This window comes from Oncorhynchus kisutch, linkage group LG15 (genome assembly GCF_002021735.2).
Source record: "Oncorhynchus kisutch isolate 150728-3 linkage group LG15, Okis_V2, whole genome shotgun sequence".
Lineage (NCBI taxonomy): Eukaryota > Metazoa > Chordata > Actinopteri > Salmoniformes > Salmonidae > Oncorhynchus > Oncorhynchus kisutch.
The window spans coordinates 65,967,668-65,988,761 of NC_034188.2; the positions used below are offsets into that span (position 1 = coordinate 65,967,668).

Genomic DNA, 21,094 nt, shown 5'->3' on the forward strand with positions numbered 1-21,094 from the left:
TGTGAAGACAGGGGAGGTCCGTGGATGGGAGGTCCGTGGACTATTACTTGAACATTTAGGCCTATTTGTTGTGCCTGGTCCCTAATTTATAAACCTGAGATTTATAAACGATTTATAAACGAAGTTTTGTCAAAACATATACTGAACAAAAATATAAATGCAACATTTTCAACAATTTTACTGATATACAGTTCATTTAAGGAAATTAGTTAATGGAAATGCATTCATTAGGCCCTAATCCAGGGGCGCAACTTTGTTTCCACATTCTGAAATTGCATTTTTGTCCCTGCCAGTTTTACCATGCTAATGTGATACAAAACGAGGCAAAGGTGTGCTTTAGGACCATGTGGACGCCTTCGAGCGGCCGGGTAGGCTGTTTGGAGTGTTTATCCTATTGGATAATATATATTTTTAAAGATGTTCCCCACTTCTATAACCAAAGTGCCACCCCTGCCCTAATCTATGGATTTCACATGACTAGTCAGGGGCGCAGCCATGGGTGGGCCTGGGAGGACATAGGCCCACTTACTTGGGAGCCAGGCCCACCCACTGCGGAGCCAGGCCCAGCCAATAAGAATGAGTTTTTCCCCACAAAAGAGCTTTATTATATACAGAAATACTCCTCGGTTTCGTCAGCTGTCTGGGTGGCAGGTCTCCCTCGGGTGAAGAAGTTGGATGTGTTGGTTACACATCGTCTGTGGTTGTGAGGCCCGATGGACGTACTTCCAAATTCTCTAAAATGTTTCTAAAAGGTTCACTTGTGTAATGATCATGCTATTTAATCAGCCTATTGATATGCCACACCTGTCAGATGGAGGGATTATCCTGGCAAAGGAGAAATGCTGATTAACAGGGATGGAAACAAATTTGTCCACAAAATTTGAGAGAAATACGTTTTTATGAGTATGGAAAATGTATTTTCTTTTATTTCAGCTGATGAAACATGTTTACATGTTGCGTTTATATTTTTGTTCAGTATATTTGCACATGACACTATTTGTTGGATGGGGTAGCAGGTAGCCTAGTGGTTAGAGCATTGGGCCAATAACTGGAAGATTGCTGGATCGAATCACCAAGATGACAAGGTCATTCTGACACTGAGCAAGGCAGTCAATGGGAGACACAACTCTCAATGCATTGACTCTAATTGATGTAAAACAATATGGTTTGTGTTTTAGGAGGGGCAGACTTACCATTAGGCAACCACACCATCAGGGTGCTTCGTGAACTTGGCACTATTTTGTTTAATATTACATTATTTATTGTGGCAAATGGATCAGTTTCACTTTTAACTCCAGCTTTTGAACGGCGGTTGGGACTATTATGAGCCCGTGCCAGAAAGCTAACACTCTCAGGGACATGCACGTCTTCTATTTTCCTAAGACGCTCACAAGCCATGCAGGACACGTTAGAAGGGACTGTGACAAAACCGCAGTGGTGTAAAGTAACTGATAAACAATATATGGGCGGGGTGGATCAATTTATGCTTGATCTGAAAATGTTTATGGAGACTCTATGGACGGTTTCGGTGCATACAGAGGTCAAATTGAGCTTCATACCGCATGACTTTCCGCCTCCCAAATTTTGTAACAATGCAGAGGGCTCTATATAGCTCTGCATTGACATGATTGAAGGTTGAAGGTAAGTGGGGGCGTGAGGTCCTGTATAAACACAAACTCACTTCCTTGACAACTTCTTTCACAACATCTCTGCTCAGCGAAGCACAATATATTTGAATGCACTGACTTCTTCAGAAGCCATATCACCATAAATGCTGCATGGCCAATGCAGACTCCAGATTGACCATGTAGCGCCTTGTTTTGCTTCAACAAAGACGGTTTTCATAAATGTTGCAGGATTTGCAGGACATCTAATAAAATGAGCAGCTATTAACTGTTATTTTGTGTTCTTATAAAGCAATTTTTGGCATTGCAATGCCTTACTATATAAACACTTTTTTACACGTTTAACCAAAGTGTCATAGAGGCCCGTTGGCTCGTCACGCTGTTCTAAGGTCAGTTTTTTATATTACTGCCTGTTGCTAAAGGTGGTTTGGCGAGTGTAAACTGATCCTAAATCTATAAGAGAAACCGGAAGACTTAGCAGTAAATGACGCGATGACGTCATGAACAGTTCGCGCGTTCAGGCATACATTTGGCGCCACAGACGCAACACTGCCACTGTAGAAGTGAGATTGTCCTCTCTTGAGTTAAAACATACATTTTTACCCTACATAGCTATAAACGCAACATGCTGACAAAGGGAGCGATTGAGGTAGGTGGTGGCATTTTATGACATCCCAGAAAGCATGCAAACAAAGTGTTCCCAGCATTGAGGAAGATGGTTTTCAGACGGGGACTGTGCACTGAGTGTTGACTTGCTGCTTTGTTGAGCTAGCCACAATGCTAGCTTACGTTAGGTAGCCATCTATATATATATTTCATCTCTCTCAAGCTGTGTTCTACTCTTTCAACAGGCCCTAACCAAATGCTCTAATGATTTACAAAACCCCATACTTCAATTAGTGGTGAGTATGAATGGACGTGGAAGTAGCTAGCTAACGTTAGCTCGCTAACTTTAGCGAACTTAACCTGTTAGTTGGCCAAGTTAATAGGGCCAACTGTTGAAGAATGACTACTGGCATTGTCAACAATTAGCTAACTTGGACAGTATGGACATACAACATTTAAGACAAGGATATTCCCCAAGATGGTAATACAGATTTGGACCACAAGATGATGTCGACCGCACTCCTGTATTCATATTCTTTCAGAACATCCGTAAAATTGATGGAGGCAGTGGACAAGCCCGCTTTCGTCTGATGATGAGTGATGGACAGCACTCAATGTCTTGTGAGTAGAACTATTCCAAATCCACTCCACCACCTGTTCAAAGTACACTCAGAAATGGTTGTAGAGCAGGAGGCAGGTGACCATTACAGGTGGCACATTTTTATACATTTTTTATTTCTCCTTTCTTTAACCAGGTAGGCTTTAACCAGGTAGGCTTTAACCAGGTAGGCTAGTTAACATGTTCTTATTAGCAACAGCGACCTGGCCAAGATAAAGCAAAGCAGTGTGACACAAACAACACAGAGTTACACATGGAATAAACAAACATACATTCAATAACACAATAGAGAAGTCTATTTACAGTGTGTGCAAATGAGGTAGGATAAGGGAGGCAAGGTAATAAATAGGCCATAGTGGCAAAATAATTACAATTTAGCAATTAAACACTGGAGTAATAGATGTGCAGAAGATGAATGTGCAAGTAGAGATACTGGGGTGCAAAGGAGCAAAAATAAATAAAAGTTTGGGGATGAGGTTGTTGGATGGGCTATTTACAGATGGCTATGTACAGGTGCAATGATCTGTGAGCTGCTCTGACAGCTGGTTCTTAAAGTTAGTGAGGTAGATATGAGTCTCCAGCTTCTTTTTTGCAATTCTTTCCAGTCATTGGCAGCAGAGAACTGGAAGGATAGGTGGCCAATGGAGGAATTGGCTTTGAGGGTGACCAGTGAAATATACCTGTTGGAGCACGTGCTACGGGTGGGTGCTGCTATGGTGACCAGTGAGCTGAGATAAGGCAGGGCTTTACCTAGCAAAGACTTATAGATGACCTGGAGCCAGTGGGTTTGGTGACACAAATGAAGCAAGCTAAACATATATAGCATTGCTTTGTGGTAAAGGCATGCAAAGAAAACTAACGTTTTCTGTTTGAATAATATATGCCAGTATTTTAAATTAATGCTTGGTTCAAATTGTATTGGATATATAGTAAATGTCAAGGTATCAGTTTAAATTAAAGTTAAGGATATTCTTAATGGAGATGTTAGAGACCTGCCAAATGAAGCTGTTGAGAAACTGCACCCCATAGTGCAATCCTGTCGTAATCTGAATTACACCAGGAGCTAGACTTCAAAGACAACAGGGTAAATCAAAAGGAGTTTTAGTCTCTTTCCACAGTCTCACCCTGAAAATATCAAGGTAAATCGCTGACAGGGGCACTTTGGTGTGTTTTGTGCTGTGGATGTGATTTATGCTGTGGATTGCCTAGGGCAAACCAGCAGTAGGTAGTCAGCATTCAGTAAAAGGAATAGAGAGCTGGAAGTCGTCAAAGAAAAAAACATGAATCAATTTCTTCCTTTTAATTTGGCATAGTTTAAGAAGTATTGTGATAACATAGTCATGAAAAAATAAGACCTATTAAGGAACATATTTTTGGGATCTAAATCTATCCTCATCCCAGACTAGACGGAGCTGCAATTAGCTCTGTTCCATGTTTACTACCAAGGATTGCATGTTGTTTGTATCTGTCAGTGATGGGGGTTTAGTTGGTCGATGCATATCATCAGCTGTCATAGACAAAGACAGACTAACACAAGCAATGGGCGTGTGCGGTGGGTGGCCACCCTCTACTGCACTGCCGATGTTTGTGTTGGTCTGTCTTGTCTCTAACATCTCTGTCCCTCCTGTAGCGTTCATGCTCTCCACCCAGCTCAACCCAATGGCTGAGGACAACCGACTAGCCCCAAACTGTATCTGTCAGCTGAAGAGGAGCGTGACCAATATCTTAAAGGATGGACGGTATGTTGCTTCTATCTTTTGATCTTTTCATGTTTTCCTGCCTACAGAATGACTAACCCTTTTCTGTCCATTTCTATTGAAAACATGGTTTATTCAAATAACTTTAATGTAGGCTAGCTGTTCATGTAGGTCCTCCTTGTTGCTGCATCATTTTTCTCCTTTCGATAGATTGGCTGAGATGAGTCACAAACTTTTAGAGCTGTTAATATGGGGACACACACAATGGATATGCACATACACACATATATATATATATATACCTACATACATATATATACACACACACACACACACACACACACACACACTTGAAGTCGGAAGTTTACATACACCTTGGCAAAATACATTTAAACTCAGTTTTTCACAATTCCTGACATTTAATCCTAGTAAAAATTCCCTGTCTTAGGTCAGTTAGGATCACCACTTTATTTTAAGAATGTGAAATGTCAGAATAATAGTAGAGAGAAAATCCTTTATTTCAGCTTTTATTTATTTCATCACATTCCCAGTGGGTCAGAAGTTTACATACACTCAATTAGTATTTGGTAGCATTGCCTTTAAATTGTTTCGCTTGGGTCAAACGTTTCGGATAGCCTTCCACAAGCTTCCCACAATAAGTTGAGTGAATTTTGGCCCATTCCTCCTGACCGAGCTGGTGTAACTGAGTCAGGTTTCTAGACCTTGCTCACACATGCTTTTTCAGTTCTTCCCACAGATTTTCTATATGATTGGGGTCAGGGCTTTGTGATGGCCACTCCAATACCTTGACTTTGTTGTCCTTAAGCCATTTTGCTTACAACTTTGGAAGTATGCTTGGGGTCATTGTCCATTTGGAAGACCCATTTGCGACCAAGCTTTAACTTCCTGACTGATGTCTTGAGATGTTGCTTCAATATATCCACATAATTTCCCTACCTCATGATGCCATCTATTTTGAAGTGCACCAGTCCCTCCAGCAGCAAAACACCTCCACAACATGATGCTGCCACCCCCGTGCTTCACGGTTGGGATGGTGTTCTTCGGCTTGCAAGCCTCACCCTTTTTCCTCCAAACATAACGATGGTCATTATGGCCAAACAGTTATATTTTTGTTTCATCAGACCGGAGGACATTTCTCCAAGAAGTACATTTTTTTTGTCCCCATGTACAGTTGCAAACCATAGTCTAATTTTTATGGCAGTTTTGGAGCAGTGGCTTCTTCCTTGCTGAGCGGCCTTTCAGGTTATGTCGATATAGGACTCGTTTTACTGTGGATACTTTTGTACCTGTTTTCTCCAGCATCTTCACAAGGTCCTTTGCTGTTGTCCTGGGATTGATTTGCACTTTTCGTACCAAGTACGTTCATCTCTCGGAGACAGAACGCGTCTCCTTCCTGAGGGGCAGTATGACGGCTGCGTGGTCCCATGGTGTTCATACTTGCGTACTGTTTGTACAGATGAACGTGGTACCTTCAGGCGTTTGGTTCACTCTTGGGAGCAATTTACAGACTTGTGGGGGTCTACAATATTTTTTCTGATGTCTTGGCTGATTTCTTTTAATTTTCCCATGATGTCAAGCAAAGAGGCACTGAGTTTGAAGGTAGGCCTTGAAACACATCCACAGGTACACCTCCAATTGACTCAAATGATGTCAACTAGCCTATCAGAAGCTTCTAAAGCCATTACATAATTTTCTGGAAATGTATACCCTGTTTAAAGGCACAATCAACTTAGTGTAAATAAACTTCTGACCCACTGGAATTGTGATTAAGTGAAATAATCTGTCTTTACACAATTGTTGGAAAAGTGACTTGTGTTATGCACAAAGTAGATGTCCTAACCGACTTGCCAAAACTATACTTTGTTAACACGAAATTTGTGGAGTGGTTGAAAAACGAGTTTTAATGACTCCAACCTAAGTGTATGTAAACTTCTGACTTCAACTGTATATTTATCAACCATGTGTTTAGTCTTTGGAATGTTATTTACGAAGCAGCTGTTAATCTGTTTTTCTTTTCAGGCGTGTGGTGGTCATACTGGACATGGAGGTGGTGAAGTCTGCTGATGAGGTGGCTGGGAAGATCGGAGAGCCCCAGCCTTACGTTGAAGGTGAGTCTTCAGCCCATACTGCATTTCTAACCATCACCATATCATACGGCTTAGGGGGACAGAAGTTGAACAAATGTTTGAATCCAAACATGGATATAGCCTACCGTGTTGAATGTGCAGTTTCCTTGAGTTTTGACCTTTCACTTCCTCATCTCCCTTGCAGGTCAGAGTAAACCCCCACAGTCAGCCCCCAATCCTTCAGTCCACCCCCTGCAACCCCAGAATGGAATTGATGGTATACAACTCCTGATCACTCACTTTGCTTTTAAATCTGTCTTTTCACATCATGTACCAGGAGTTGAATTGAGAGGTTGGGTCATTAATGGACCGTTTTCTCAAGATAAATTCCTGATGTTTTGCAGCTATATATATTTATTTAAAATGATTTGGAAGGTTACAAAACATTTCAATTTCGGCTATTTTCTTTCAGTTTACAGTAGATGGCAGCATTTATGCAAAATGGTTAAAATCCTCAGATCTACTGAACATATGACCGCTGCTGTTTTTGTCAGAACGCTTAGCTAATTAACATTTGCCTCTTGGGTATATGCAGTCATCTGTAACATTATACTTATCTTACTACTTATCTTACTAAGATGGTAGTTGACCCATGTGATGCTGATAAGCACAAAATATTAGGTCTATATTCTGTCTCTTTGTTGAAAATAAGCCAGTAAAATCAGTCTTAGAGAAATGCTGCTGGTGAACCATCTGTACGTCACACGGGTTATTATTTCCAGTAGTCCAGATGTGCTCGTCAGTCAGACGTGATCTGAGTATACAGTAGTATTGATGGTTTTCAGCTCTTTTGACGGTTCCCTTTTCGTCAGGTAATTAGGTAAGCACTTGGTTATAAATAGTACTGAAATGGTGATCATGATGAGATGGTACGTGATGGGTAGCCTAATTATCAATAATATGCGACTGACATTGATTCCAAAATATACATGTTTTGTTATTCTACTTTAATTTAGCATGTATTTTTACTAATGCTCCCTAAATAGGTCTAAGCGAAAGTGTGCAGGTAATTAAATGAATGCTTAATTCTAAACCCATCTCTTGTGACTGAATAACCAATTCTAATCATTGCACATTACAAGTGTTTACCCAGTTATTTCATGAAAATATGCAGGGCTAAAGGAAACTTTTCTTCGTGCTAACCTACAGTATCATAAGGCTTTTTGTGAACCATGACAGATGAACTCTTAGCCCAATCTACTGCTTCAGGAGCTTATATCATCTTGTGGTCCAGGTCATAGGTATTCATCCCACTAATCTGATGTCAGGGAATTGAAGTAGTGATGGTGAGCTGCATCCTCATCAGCACAGTTATTATTGTTCAGTTGTGTGGCTGTGCTGCTGGATCTGGGGGCTTAATTACTAGAAATGCGGTGGTTGGCAAAGTGGACTCTGAGCTGTAATCCAAAGTGTGAGATGCACACAAATCAAATGTGCAGCTAGCGCTTGTCCGGACAGAGAAACCTCAAAGTCAGGCCTCATGCACCAATTTCCTGTGGGAAGAGCAGCTTTGGTTTGTTATTTCACACTTCTGTCTGCTTTGAGTCTGATATGTGAATCATCGTCTCTCTCACAGAAACATCTCATACTCATACAACTTAGTTGGGGGGTTTGTCTCCTCTCCTACTATCCCAAACCTACCGCAATAAATCCACTACTCTTCCTGATTATGTTTTTCTGTGATGCGAGACTACTTTCATGAAGTGAGATAATTACATTGATCAAGGAGTTGTGATCCAAAGAAATTCGATTTTTGAAATTCAGCCCTGATGAATTATAGATGTCTATTCTTTTGAGTTTGCCACTCCATCACTGCTCTCTATATGCACCAATAACGCCTCAGTTCTCTTTTTAATTTCCCTATCTATCATAAGGCTCCATGAACAAAGGTCCCAGCAGAGCGTTTGGGGGGAAGAAGGGCATGCCTCCGTCTGCCATGCCCAGCACTCCTGGGGGATCCTCCAAAGTTGTGCCCATCGCCAGCCTCAACCCCTACCAGTCAAAGTGAGTGGTCTTCTTATACCCGTCTATGGTTGAGTCCCACATGGCACCATATTTCCTATGTAGTGTACTACTTTAAAGTAGTGCACTATATAGGGAATAGGGTGCCTTTTGGGATGCAACCTATCACTTTGATGACCATCTCAAACAACATGGTCTCTTGAGTCATTATAATCCTGTTGTACCATACTGAATATTGACGGTCTGATGTGTCTGTGTGATTTATTCCATAGATAGTTGTTCAAGGTCTTTTCAAGGACTAGATTTCCATCCAACAACTACGTTAACATTGGTTATTTTCTGTCAGGTGGACCATCCGAGCCCGTGTCACCAACAAGAGCGGAATCCGCACCTGGAGCAACTCTCGTGGGGACGGCAAGCTGTTCTCTATGGAGATTGTGGATGAGAGTGTGAGTAAATGCTAACGAAAAGGGTTTCTCGTGTTGGATCGTGTGGAGCTAGTCCGTAGCTGACTGTTGTGTGTTGATGCAGGGAGAGATCAGAGTGACTGCCTTTACCCAGGAGGTGGACAAATTCTACAGCATCATTGAGACTGGCAAGGTGAGAGGAACTGCTTCCTATTAATGATGCTTATCCACCATATGTCTGTCACTGGCAGATTTTGGTGAACTGAGTAATCAATCTCAATGTGCTGAATTGGATATAATGATACAAATCGAAGATGAATGATTCCCTCCAAAATGAGACACACGACAGTAGCAACATGATCCTCTGCTTCAGATCCTCTGCCAGGCTTTATTTACAGCCTACATCAGTATTCAGCTGAAATGAATCATGTGTCCAGATCTATTTTAGATTTGAACCTTCTTTGATCCATGTCCAGGTGTTCTACATCTCCAAGGGATCCCTGAAGATCGCCAACAAGCAGTACTCATCCCTGAAGAATGACTATGAGATGACCCTGAATGGAGAGTCCACCATCATTCCCTGTGAAGACACCCAGGACGTACCCATGGTGCAGTGCAACTTCGTCTCCATCGCCGACCTGCAGGCCCGAGAAAAGGACACCATTTTGGGTAAGTTGCAGGTGTAGCAAAGGAGGAGGGATGGGTGGTCCAGGCAGGATTGGCGGGGCATGATAACTGTCATTAATAACAGACTTAGCTTATTATTTGTATTATCCTATCATAGGGATAGCTTCAATAGAGTGGTAGGGGAGATTGATGCGCTAGGGAGGTAATTCTAAGAGCAGATATAAAAGTCATTAATGACGCTGATGACAGTAATGGCCTGTGGTGCAGATTGACTTTGGGCCCTATGGCAGAGAGGAGGGAGAACTGGTAAAATGAGTTAGTAATAAGCTATAGTCAGCATCCCAAATGGCACTCTATTCCCTATATAGTGCACTACTTTTGATCGGGGCCTATATGGCGCCGGTCAAGAGTGGTGCACTGTGCAGGAAATAGGATGCCATTTGGAACTAATCCTAAATTGTAATGATGGTAATATAATAGACTCCTTGCAGCTTGTCTAGCTGTCTAGTCATTTCTCTTCAGGACCAGCAGGCGTCGGCCCAGCCAACCTCGTGATGTTGAAGACATCTTAAGCATGCTTAAATCAGTTGTAACCTAGCAAGGACTGGACGAACGGGTTAAGATGGCAGAGTATAGGTTGCTCCCAAATGACACCCTGTTCCCTATATAGTGCACTACGTTTGACCAGAGGGCCCTGTTCAACTATCTATGGACATTTTCACATACAGTGGGGCAAAAAAGTATTTAGTCAGCCACCAATTGTGCAAGTTCTCCCACTTAAAAGATGAGAGGCCTGTAATTTTTATCATAGGGACACTTCAACTATGACAGACAAAATGAGAGAGAAAAATCCTGAAAATCACATTGTAGGATTTTTAATGAATTTATTTGCAAATTGTGGTGGAAAATAAGTATTTGGTCACCTACAAACAAGCAAGATTTCTGGCTCTCACAGACCTGTAACTTCTTCTTTAAGAGGCTCCTCTGTCCTCCACTCGTTACCTGTATTAATGGCACCTGTTTGAACTTGTTATCATTATAAAAGACACCTGTCCACAACCTCAAACAGTCACACTCCAAACTCCACTATGGCCAAGACCAAAGAGCTGTCAAAGGACAGCAGAAACCAAATTGTAGACCTGCACCAGGCTGGGATAGGTAAGCAGCTTGGTTTGAAGAAATCAACTGTGGGAGCAATTATTAGGAAATGGAAGACATACAAGACCACTGATAATCTCCCTCGATCTGGGGCTCCACGCAAGATCTCACCCCGTGGGGTCAAAATGATCACAAGAACGGTGAGCAAAAATCCCAGAACGACACGGGGGGACATAGTGAATGACCTGCAGAGAGCTGGGACTAAAGTAACAAAGCCTACCATCAGTAACACACTACGCCGCCAGGGACTCAAATCCTGCAGTGCCAGACGTGTCCCCCTGCTTAAGCCAGTACATGTCCAGGCCCATCTTAAATTTGCTAGAGAGCATTTGGATGATCCAGAAGAAGATTGGGAGAATGTCATATGGTCAGATGAAACCAAAAATATTACTTTTTGGTAAAAACTCAACTCGTCATGTTTGGAGGACAAAGAATGCTGAGTTGCATCCAAAGAACACCATACCTACTGTGAAGCATGGGGGTGGAAACATCATGCTTTGGGGCTGTTTTTCTGCAAAGGGACCAGGACGACTGATCCGTGTAAAGGAAAGAATGAATGGGGCCATGTATCGTGAGATTTTCAGTGAAAACCTCCTTCCATCAGCAAGGGCATTGAAGATGAAACGTGGCTGGGTCTTTCAGCATGACAATGATCCCAAACACACCGCCCGGGGAACAAAGGAGTGGCTTCGTAAGAAGAAGCATTGCAAGGTCCTGGAGTGGCCTAGCCAGTCTCCAGATCTCAACCCCATAGAAAATCTTTGGAGGGAGTTGAAAGTCCGTGTTGCCCAGCAACAGCCCCAAAACATCACTGATCTGGAGGAATGGGCCAAAATACCAGAAACAGTGTGTGAAAACCTTGTGAAGACTTACAGAAAACGTTTGACCTCTGTCATTGCCAACAAAGGGGATATAACAAAGTATTGCGATAAACTTTTGTTATTGACCAAATACTTATTTTCCACCATAATTTGCAAATAAATTCATTAAAAATCCTACAATGTGATTTTCTGGATTTTTAAAAATAATTTTGTCTGTCATAGTTGAAGTGTACCTGATGACAATTACAGGCCTCATCTTTTTAAGTGGGAGAACATGCACAATTGGTGGCTGACTAAATACTTCTTTGCCCCACTGTACATATTATAAATATTGATCACGTGTCGCATAAAGACCATCTATGGCTGCGCTAGTGTCGACTGTGCTAATGACGTGATTGTTTTTTTTCCAGATGTGATTGGAGTGTGCAAGAGCGTGTCCGACGTGACCCGCCTCAACACCAAGAACAACCGTGAGGTCTCCAAGAGGACGCTCAACCTGATGGACCAGTCTGGTAAACTGGTGGAGGTCACCCTGTGGGGAGAGGAGGTGAGGACTGGGGGACAGACACTAGCGCAGCCATAGATGGTCTATATGCGTCTGGACACAATGGGACAGTCCTGCTGGATAAAGAGAGGATGAAAGTCACTTTCTCTCATGCTGGTGACATGCTGTAGCACCTTCATTGTGTGCTGTACACACCTGCATTAAGTTTGTGTCCCTGTGTCTTGTCAGCCAGAGCCCCAGGTAGGGCTACAGTACACCTCTCCTATTTGAAAAAGTGTTGTGAGCCGTGTGCCTCCCTGTGTTTGGAAATGTCTGTTAAGCAGTTTGAAGAGGGAGAGGAGATTTGAGCACTGGGCTCTCTCTCTGTCTCTCTCTCTGTGTGTTTTAATAGAAGCTGATGTGGTTGAAGTCACTGAGAATATACCCTGTCACAGTGTGATGAAGGAACCCAAATCCTGCAGTTGATTTTATACGTGGCTCAATGGGGCTATGCTTAGTTTGCCACAATTCTTTCATTCTGACAAGCTACAGCACACTGTTCCCTCTGTTTGTTCTGCAGATATCCCCTATCTGGGGGCACTGGCAGAGGTACACAACATGTATAGTTTATAAAGAACAATAAGCTTTAGTAAATACACAATTGCAAGAATATTTTTTCACTTTATTTTTCTCCCCCGGTGCTGATACACTACATACCCAAACGTATGTGAGCACCTGCTTGTCGAACATCTCATTCCAAAATCATGGGCATTAAAATGGACTTGGTCCCCCCTGTGCTGATATAAAAGCCTCCACTCTTCTGGGAAGGCTTTCCACTAGATGTTGGAACATTGCTAGAACATAATGGCCCCAGAACATTATTCCTCCTCCAAACTTTACATTTGGCACTATTTATTGGGGCTGGTAGCGTTCTCCTAGCATCCGCCAAATACAGATTAGTCTGTCGGACTGCCAGATGGTGAAGCTTGATTCATCACTCCAGAGATTATATTTCTATTACTCACGAGTTCAATGGCTTTACACCACTCCAGCCGACGCTTGGCATTGGGCATGGTGATCTTAGGCTTGTGTGCAGCTGCTTGGCCATGGAAACCCATTTCATGAAGCTTCTGACGAACAGTTATTGTGCTGACGTTGCTTCCAGAGGCAGTTTGGAACTCGATAGTGAGTGTTGCAACCGAGGAGAGACGATTTATACGCACTACTCGCTTTAGCACTCGGTGGTTCTGTTCTGTGAGCTTCTGTGGCTTACCACTTTGCGCCTGAGCTGTTGTTGCTCCTAGATGTTTCCGCTTCACAATAACAGCATTTACATTTGACTGGGGCAGCTCTAGCAGGACTGAAATTTGACGAACTGACTTGTTGGAAAGGTGGCATTGAGCTCTTCAGTACGGCCATTCTACTGCCAATGTTTGTCTATGGAGATTGCATGGCTGTGTGCTCGAGTTTATACACCAGTCAGAAATGGGTGTGGCTGAAATAGCCGACTCCACTAAATTGTGTAGTTTTGCACATAAAGTGTATATCATTGGTATCCTCAGTCAACCTACCTGTTCTATTTGCAGGCAGAGACCTTTGATGGCTCTGGGCAGCCCATCCTGGCCATCAAAGGGGCCAAGCTGTCGGACTATGGGGGCAGATCTCTATCTGCTTCGTTCAGCAGCACCGTCATGGTCAACCCCGACATCCCTGAGGCATACAAGCTGCGGGGCTGGTAAGTGTCTGTCTCATCTCGACCCAAATAGCTTTAGGTTCTAACATCCTCTGTGACTGTTATACAAGAACAGCCTGGGTATGTATGGAGCTACTATTGGGTCATATTTTGGTTTTAAGACCTGGAACGAATCTCTCACATCCTCTGCTCCACTGACAGAATTCTAAAGGAATTTGAATGTTAAATATCAGATCCCCCAAACCCTGAGAGGGGTGCGTGCTCTGGCTTGTATCATCTAGATTAGCCTACCTCCGTTAGTGAAGATGTGGGGGGGTTACTTCAATGAAGCTTTACATATGATTGCAAATCATTCTTAAACTGTGGAAAATGCCTTTTTCTACTTATCTGCCCTTCAAAAGAAGCCACAAATGACATGTGCACAAATTTGTCCTTGATTGTGGTGATGGGAGCGTTTGTTTTGATCACATTGATGGGGTAGAACATAAAAAATGTATTTCATATTAATGTCAACTAAATTCAAAAGATATTTGGAAGTAACCCTAAAGCCAATATTTGTAGCCAATCTGTAAATGGCACACCCAACTACCTCATCCCCATATTATTACTTACCCTCTTGCTCTTTTGTACCCCAGTATCTCTACTTGCACATCATCATCTGCACATCTATCACCCCAGTATTAATGCAAAATTGTAATAATTTTGCCTCCATGGCCTATTTATTGCCTTACCTCTCTACTCTTCCTCATTTGCACACACTGTACATATATTTTTCTTGTGTTATTGACTGTACATTTGTTTAACTCTGTTTTTGTCACACTGCTTTGCTTTATCTTGGCCAGGTCGCAGTTGTAAATGAACTTGTTCTCAACTGGCCTACCTGGTTAAATAATGGTAAAATAAAACAATTTTGTAGTGAAACCTAAAGCCTATATTTTATTGGAACAAATATATAGGTCCAAGTCGAGTTTTTTATGTGAGAGTGGTTATTTAGGGAAAGGGGTAGAGTTGGTAGCACATCCACATGCAGTGGTTGAAGATGGCAGACACTATCACAGAGGAACAGGCCCCTCCTGTGTTATCCCTTGAAAATGCCCTATTGGCTGCTCCAGCAAAGCAATGGGAAAACTGTTACTATGACTCATTCATTCATATTTTCTTTGCGTTCTCTTGGGAATTCTCATTATTCATTACTTAAATAATGTTATTCACTGTGTACCATATCCCCAAATAAATACTCCTCTTTTCCAATCCCATATCTAGTTGGGAAGCTAGGCAGTAGTTTATTTAAGTTGATATCAAAGCAGTGTTGTCAATGGCCGGCTAGAAGCATAAAATTGGGATCTTGTAATTCAATGGGTAGAAGCAGGGTTGGAAAGGCAGTCTGCTAGATGTGAATGGATGGAGGAGGCACGGTGATCACAGGGATCAGTGTCCCTTCCACGGGATGGTTGAGCTAATGTAGGCTAATGCGATTAGCATGAGGTTGTAAGTAACAAGAGAATTTCCTAGGACATAGACATATCTGATAATGGCAGAAAGCTTACATTCTTGTTAATCTAACTGCACTGTTTTAAAGTAGCTATTACAGTGAAAGAATACCATGCTATTGTTTAAGGAGAGTGCACAGTTATGAACATAAGTTATTAAGGGACAGCCATTGCTCCTATTTAACCGTCACCTCAGCTCTCTGGCACCATGATTGATCTGTCCCTCCTCCTTCAACATCCTCTTCTCCCACTCCACTCTGACAACAGACCATGCCTGGCCCCCAGTCAGACAATTGAAGGAAAAATGTCTCAAAAGTGGAGATTCAATCGATTCTCATCCAAGGTGCTATTTTATTTACCTTCCAACAGCAACACCGGCCACACACTCCCCAGGGAAATAAGATGAAAGGAGGCTGAGGAATGAAATGGAAGGAGACCCAATAACAATTTCAATTTATATTTTGGCACGTCCTGTGCGTCTTGACATGCTTAAATTCCACTTCTCTGTGCCTTAGAAAAAAAGGTTGGGCCGCTGTAATTATTTTTGAGCGGATCAGAAGCCTTGATCTGCATAATGAGAGCAGTGAAATGTGACTACATAGCGGGAGGGAGAGAGGGGTGGCAAGTCAACAAAATATGCTCATATCTGCCACTTCATTGGGTGTCTGGGTTGTGGTGATTTCTAATTACAGCTTTATCTCTCCCTCACGACTACCCTTTGAAAGGTTGTTGTCAAGTCACTGGATCTCAGACGTTTCTTGGAAACAGTTTTGGTATTATGTTTTTTTTTCAGTATGATAAACACCCTGTCCTATAAACATTTAATGGACTGAGCTATATAGAATTGTTACTAGTTGGGTATTTGAATGATATTTGGCCATTTCAGAGATCATTCCCCAAACATAATGTGGTATTACATGCTTCCTATTCAAGAGAATTCTCTACCATTTGTCTAAGTGGAAACCATTTAGCTTGTTTACCAATATGATGTGGATGTAGTGGAGCGACTTTGCGAGAATCTCCCATGTTTTCGCCTGCTCACTTCAACAACTCAGGTGTTCCACTTCCTGCCCTCTGAGCTGTGTGAGCTTCCTTCATTTTCTCTGATGTCTCAAATGTCACTCTATTACCTACAGTGGGGCAAAAAAGTATTTAGTCAGCCACCAATTGTGCAAGTTCTCCCACTTAAAAATATCATAGGTACACTTCAACTATGACAGACAAAATGAGAGAGAAAAATCCAGAAAATCACATTGTAGGATTTTTTTTATGAATTTATTTGCAAATTATGGTGGAAAATAAGTATTTGGTCAATAACAAAAGTGTATCTCAATACTTTGTTATATACCCTTTGTTGGCAATGACAGAGGTGAAGACTTACACAAAACGTTTGACAAGGTTTTCACACACTTGCTGGTATTTTGGCCCATTCCTCCATGCAGATCTCCTCTAGAGCAGTGATGTTTTGGGGCTGTTGCTGGGCAACACGGACTTTCAACTCCCTCCAAAGATTTTCTATGGGGTTGATATCTGGAGACTGGCTAGGCCACTCCAGGACCTTGAAATGCTTCTTACGAAGCCACTCCTTCGTTGCCCGGGCGTGCCTTTGCTGATGGAAGGAGGTTTTCACTCAATCTCACAACACATGTCCCCATTCATTCTTTCCTTTACACGGACCAGTCGTCTGGTCCCTTTGCAGAAAAACATCCCCAAAGCATGATGTTTCCACCCCCATGCTTCACAGTAGGTATGGTGTTCTTTGGATGCAACTCAGCATTTTGTCCTCCAAACACAACGAGTTGAGTTTACCAAAACGTTATATTTTGGTTTCATCTGACCATATGACATTCTCCCAATCTTCTTCTGGATCATCCAAATGCTCTCTAGCAAACTTCAGACGGGCCTGGACATGTACTGGCTTAAGCAGGGGGACACGTCTGGCACTGCAGGATTTGAGTCCCTGGCGTCGTACTGTGTTACTGATGGTAGGCTTTGTTACTTTGGTCCCAGCTCTCTGCAGGTCATTCACTAGGTCCCCCCGTGTGGTTCTGGGATTTTTGCTCACCGTTCTTGTGATCATTTTGACCACTGGGTGAGATAAGGTAACGAGGTAACGAGTGGAGGACAGAGCAGCCTCTTAAAGAAGTTACAGGTCTGTGAGAGCCAGAACTTGCTTGTTTGTAGGTGACCAAATACTTATTTTCCACCATAATTTGCAAATAAATTCATTAAAAATCCTACAATGTGATTTTCTGGATTTTATTTTGTTTTTCCTCATTTTATCTGTCATAGTTGAAGTGTACCTATGATGAAAATTACAGGCCTCTCTCATCTTTTTAAGTGGGAGAACTTGCACAATTGGTGGCTGACTAAATACTTTTTTGCCCCACTGTATTTAGTGTACTACTTTTGACCAGAACATGTAGTAGTGTACTACAAAGGGAATAGGGTTTCATTTGGGACGCAGACACGCCAGTCACTTGTCACATGGACAGCCAACAATAACGAACCTAAGTGTTTTGTTTTCCAGTGCAACGCCTAGCTGCTGTGGGATGATGCATGTCCTCAAGGACAAGTGGGCTCCTGTTGGTTTGTAGGCATCCATCAGTTAGGCCAGGTGAACAGTTCAGAGGATGTTGATAGGAGTTATGAGTATTAGTCTCTGACTAATGGCAGTTACCCAATCCGAACATGAGGCTACATATATTATTTTTGGACGATATTATACTGAACAAAAAAATATATGCAACATGTAAAGTGTTGGTCCCATTTTTTAATGATCTGAAATAAAAGATCCCCAACATTTTCACACAGCTTATTTTGCTCAAATTATGTGCTAACTTTGTTTACATCCCTGTTAGTGAGCATTTCTCCTTTGCCAAGATGATCTAAGAAGCTGATTTAAACAGCATGATTATTACACAAGTGCACCTTGTCCTGGGGACAATAAAAGGCCACTCTAAAATGTGCAGTTTTGTCACAACGCAATGCCACAGATGTCTCAAGTTTTGAGGGAGCGTGAAATTGGCATGTTGACTACAGGAAGGTCCATCAGAGCTGTTGCCAGATAATTGAAAATAAGCTGCCTCCAACATCGTTTTAGAGAATTTGGCAGTACATCCAACCGGGCTCAACTGCAGATGATGTGTAACCACGCCAGCCCAAGACATCCACATCCGGCTTCTTCACTTGCGGGATCTTCTGAGGGGGAGTCTGTAATAAAGCCCTTATGCGAGGGAAAAACTCAATCTGATTGGTTGGGCCTGGCTCTCAAGTGGGTGGGCCTTTGCCCACCCATGGCTGCACCCCTGCCCAGTCATATGAAATCAATAGATTAGGACCTATTTCATTTTTTTGTTCAGTGTATTTCATTTTTTTGTTCAGTGTATGTCAATTGATCTAAATTATTATATTTTACTTTACTTTTTTTTATACTGTAGGTAGCGTTAGCTACCGCAAGTCTGCTGTGCCTGCACCAAAACTCCTGTATTTTTCCTTCATAGTTTGTGCATCTTTTTAAATAGTGAGCCAACAAGTTTTCAGCACTTTTATTTAGCTGACTGATCAAAACAAATGTTATCATGCTGTCTTGTCTCTCTGCAGCAGTCATATAATGAGCAATATATTTGAGACCTCAAATCGCAATAAAATCGCAGTGTTGAATCGCAATATCGAATCGTGATAATCGCAATACATATCCCTGGCAATTCCCAGCCCTACATGATGGTTTGCTGTCTAAGGATGGAATAGACTCTCAAATATGAAGTAAAATGTTGTATTGAGAACAATGTATTTTTGCTTTTCAAGTAGTACGGCGCAATATGTTGACTAAAACTAGGTTAGTAGTGAATGATTTAGTGATTTTAGACCTAGCACATCAGTGCTTGTTGAATACTTTCAGTATTCTGGGAAAGAAGGATGTTGATCATCAGTGAGCCATGCTTTCAGCAGTTTGCATCCCAAATTTCCCCCTGTTTCATATATAGTAGATTCACGTTTCAATTTGGGGTGCTTCAGATCTGTCCACAAATGAAGAGGCATTTTTTTATGTGAACATTTTCATCTTGCAAGCATTGAAAACCCAGCGCTTTTTACAACTGAAGAACAAAGGCAAACTCTGAGCCTTTTGTCAGAGCCAAGCTCTTGAAAACATTGTTTTGCAAAGTGTAGGTGTCTTAATTTGATCATTTTTGCTGCAAACTCTTGGGATTTCTGTATGTATCTATCCCACCCTGGGTAAGATGTTGACTGAAACCCATGCAGTAGATCAGGGGTTCTGCTCAGCCTATCCCTATGTGTGCTGGACTGAATAAATAAATAACTGCCACTCTCCCTTTTTTTATGTCAGACTAATTCATCTTATAGAGAGAAACTGTTTTAATTTCCTCAAATAAGAATGCCACAATACGCAGCAATTATCTTGAGCCTTGATTTGGTTCTGAGCTCCATAATTATATATATATATATATATATATATATATATATATATATATATATATATATATATATATATATATATATATATATATATATATATATATATATATATATTGTCTTTGAAATAGACTTTACAGATTGCCATGAAATCTGTGTTCTTTTTTTGGGGAGAATTGGGAATATGAACTATTGTGCATGAAAGAAACATGGATTCGTCTTTATAAACAGCATCGAATGTGATTCCTGTTGTGCTCCAGTAATTTAGGGCACTGTCTTAGCCCCACTCTATTGCATAATTGAAATGCTTAAAGATTAATTTAGCTAGATTAATTAAAGTGTTCCTTACTCAACTGGTGCTGTTTTTTCCTCTGCTTTTTGCAACTTTGGTGCATGCTCATTTAGTGCCCTCATTATTTAGGCATTTAAATGATTCATAACGATAATTTATTTACCTTATCATAAACCACATCTACTTAATTATAGCTTAGTCTACTCAATTACCCTGCTCTTCCCCAGTATCAAAGTAACACCCTGAAAATGCCTTGACTGCTCAGTTGCTATTTGGGAGGATTTAGATAAAATAAAAATAAAATCTAATTTGTTTCATAAGCAAACGTGAAATGTTTCCCTACTGAGCCATCCGGTGCATACCGTAGCAGCCTTTGTCCATTAGATGGCATCACAGGCTACACAGACACATCTAGAGTGGCTCCTCCTCTCCCCCTTCCCTCTCTTCTCTCTCTTCTCTCCCCGAGCTGTCTGGACAACTGTGTCTCTGTCTGTCACTCCATCTTGTCATTCTTCCTCTTCTTCCTTTCGTCTTGTTGTCCTATTGCCATTGCTCACTTAGTGATACTTGGCTACTCTCACTCTTTCTGTTCTGTGTTTTCCTGCAGTCACTGAGTCATCTGATCTCCCTTACACACTACAGACAGACAGGATGTGCACTACTTTTGACCGGAGTCCTGTGGGCCATGGTCAAAAGTAGTGCACTATATAGGGAAATGGGTGCCATTTGGGATGTGGAAATCCTGCTACCCACTAGTGGAGCTGCTCAGCTCACAGCAAAAATATATTTGTCCTTTTCATCAATTAATAAAATAGCATCAACTTTTTGAGTGCGGACCCTCTACTAATGAAACAGCGCACCAGTTAGTGATTTCAAGAACCTTTTGATTGCCCTCCTCTCCTCTGCTCACACACTAGAAGTGTGCTGTTGCTGTTCAGTCGTTCTGCCTAGCTTGTGCTCAGTGCTCCAACATAACGATTCATATTTTTAATTTTAAACAAGTAGTTTAACTCTGTGGCTATGCTACTTGGT

The 21,094-nt window shown here is 41.7% G+C and overlaps 1 protein-coding gene across 3 annotated transcripts in view; it reads left to right on the plus strand.

The window, feature by feature from the left end:
• The first annotated feature begins 2,102 nt into the window (after positions 1-2,102).
• LOC109905720 (replication protein A 70 kDa DNA-binding subunit) overlaps positions 2,103-21,094 on the plus strand; it is a 39,213-nt gene continuing 20,221 nt past the window's right edge. Inside the window, exons 1-12 of one of the 3 annotated variants that reach the window (XM_020503255.2) lie at positions 2,103-2,274; positions 2,477-2,527; positions 2,774-2,852; positions 4,481-4,589; positions 6,588-6,676; positions 6,840-6,911; positions 8,569-8,698; positions 9,003-9,105; positions 9,188-9,256; positions 9,540-9,732; positions 12,080-12,216; positions 13,740-13,888. In XM_020503255.2, the coding sequence (XP_020358844.1) occupies positions 2,251-2,274; positions 2,477-2,527; positions 2,774-2,852; positions 4,481-4,589; positions 6,588-6,676; positions 6,840-6,911; positions 8,569-8,698; positions 9,003-9,105; positions 9,188-9,256; positions 9,540-9,732; positions 12,080-12,216; positions 13,740-13,888 (1,205 nt within the window). In that variant the 5' untranslated portion in view covers positions 2,103-2,250. The remainder of the gene's footprint in view (positions 2,275-2,476; positions 2,528-2,773; positions 2,853-4,480; positions 4,590-6,587; positions 6,677-6,839; positions 6,912-8,568; positions 8,699-9,002; positions 9,106-9,187; positions 9,257-9,539; positions 9,733-12,079; positions 12,217-13,739; positions 13,889-21,094) is intronic. The other 2 variants (XM_020503254.2, XM_031790856.1) reach the window with 2 other exon arrangements.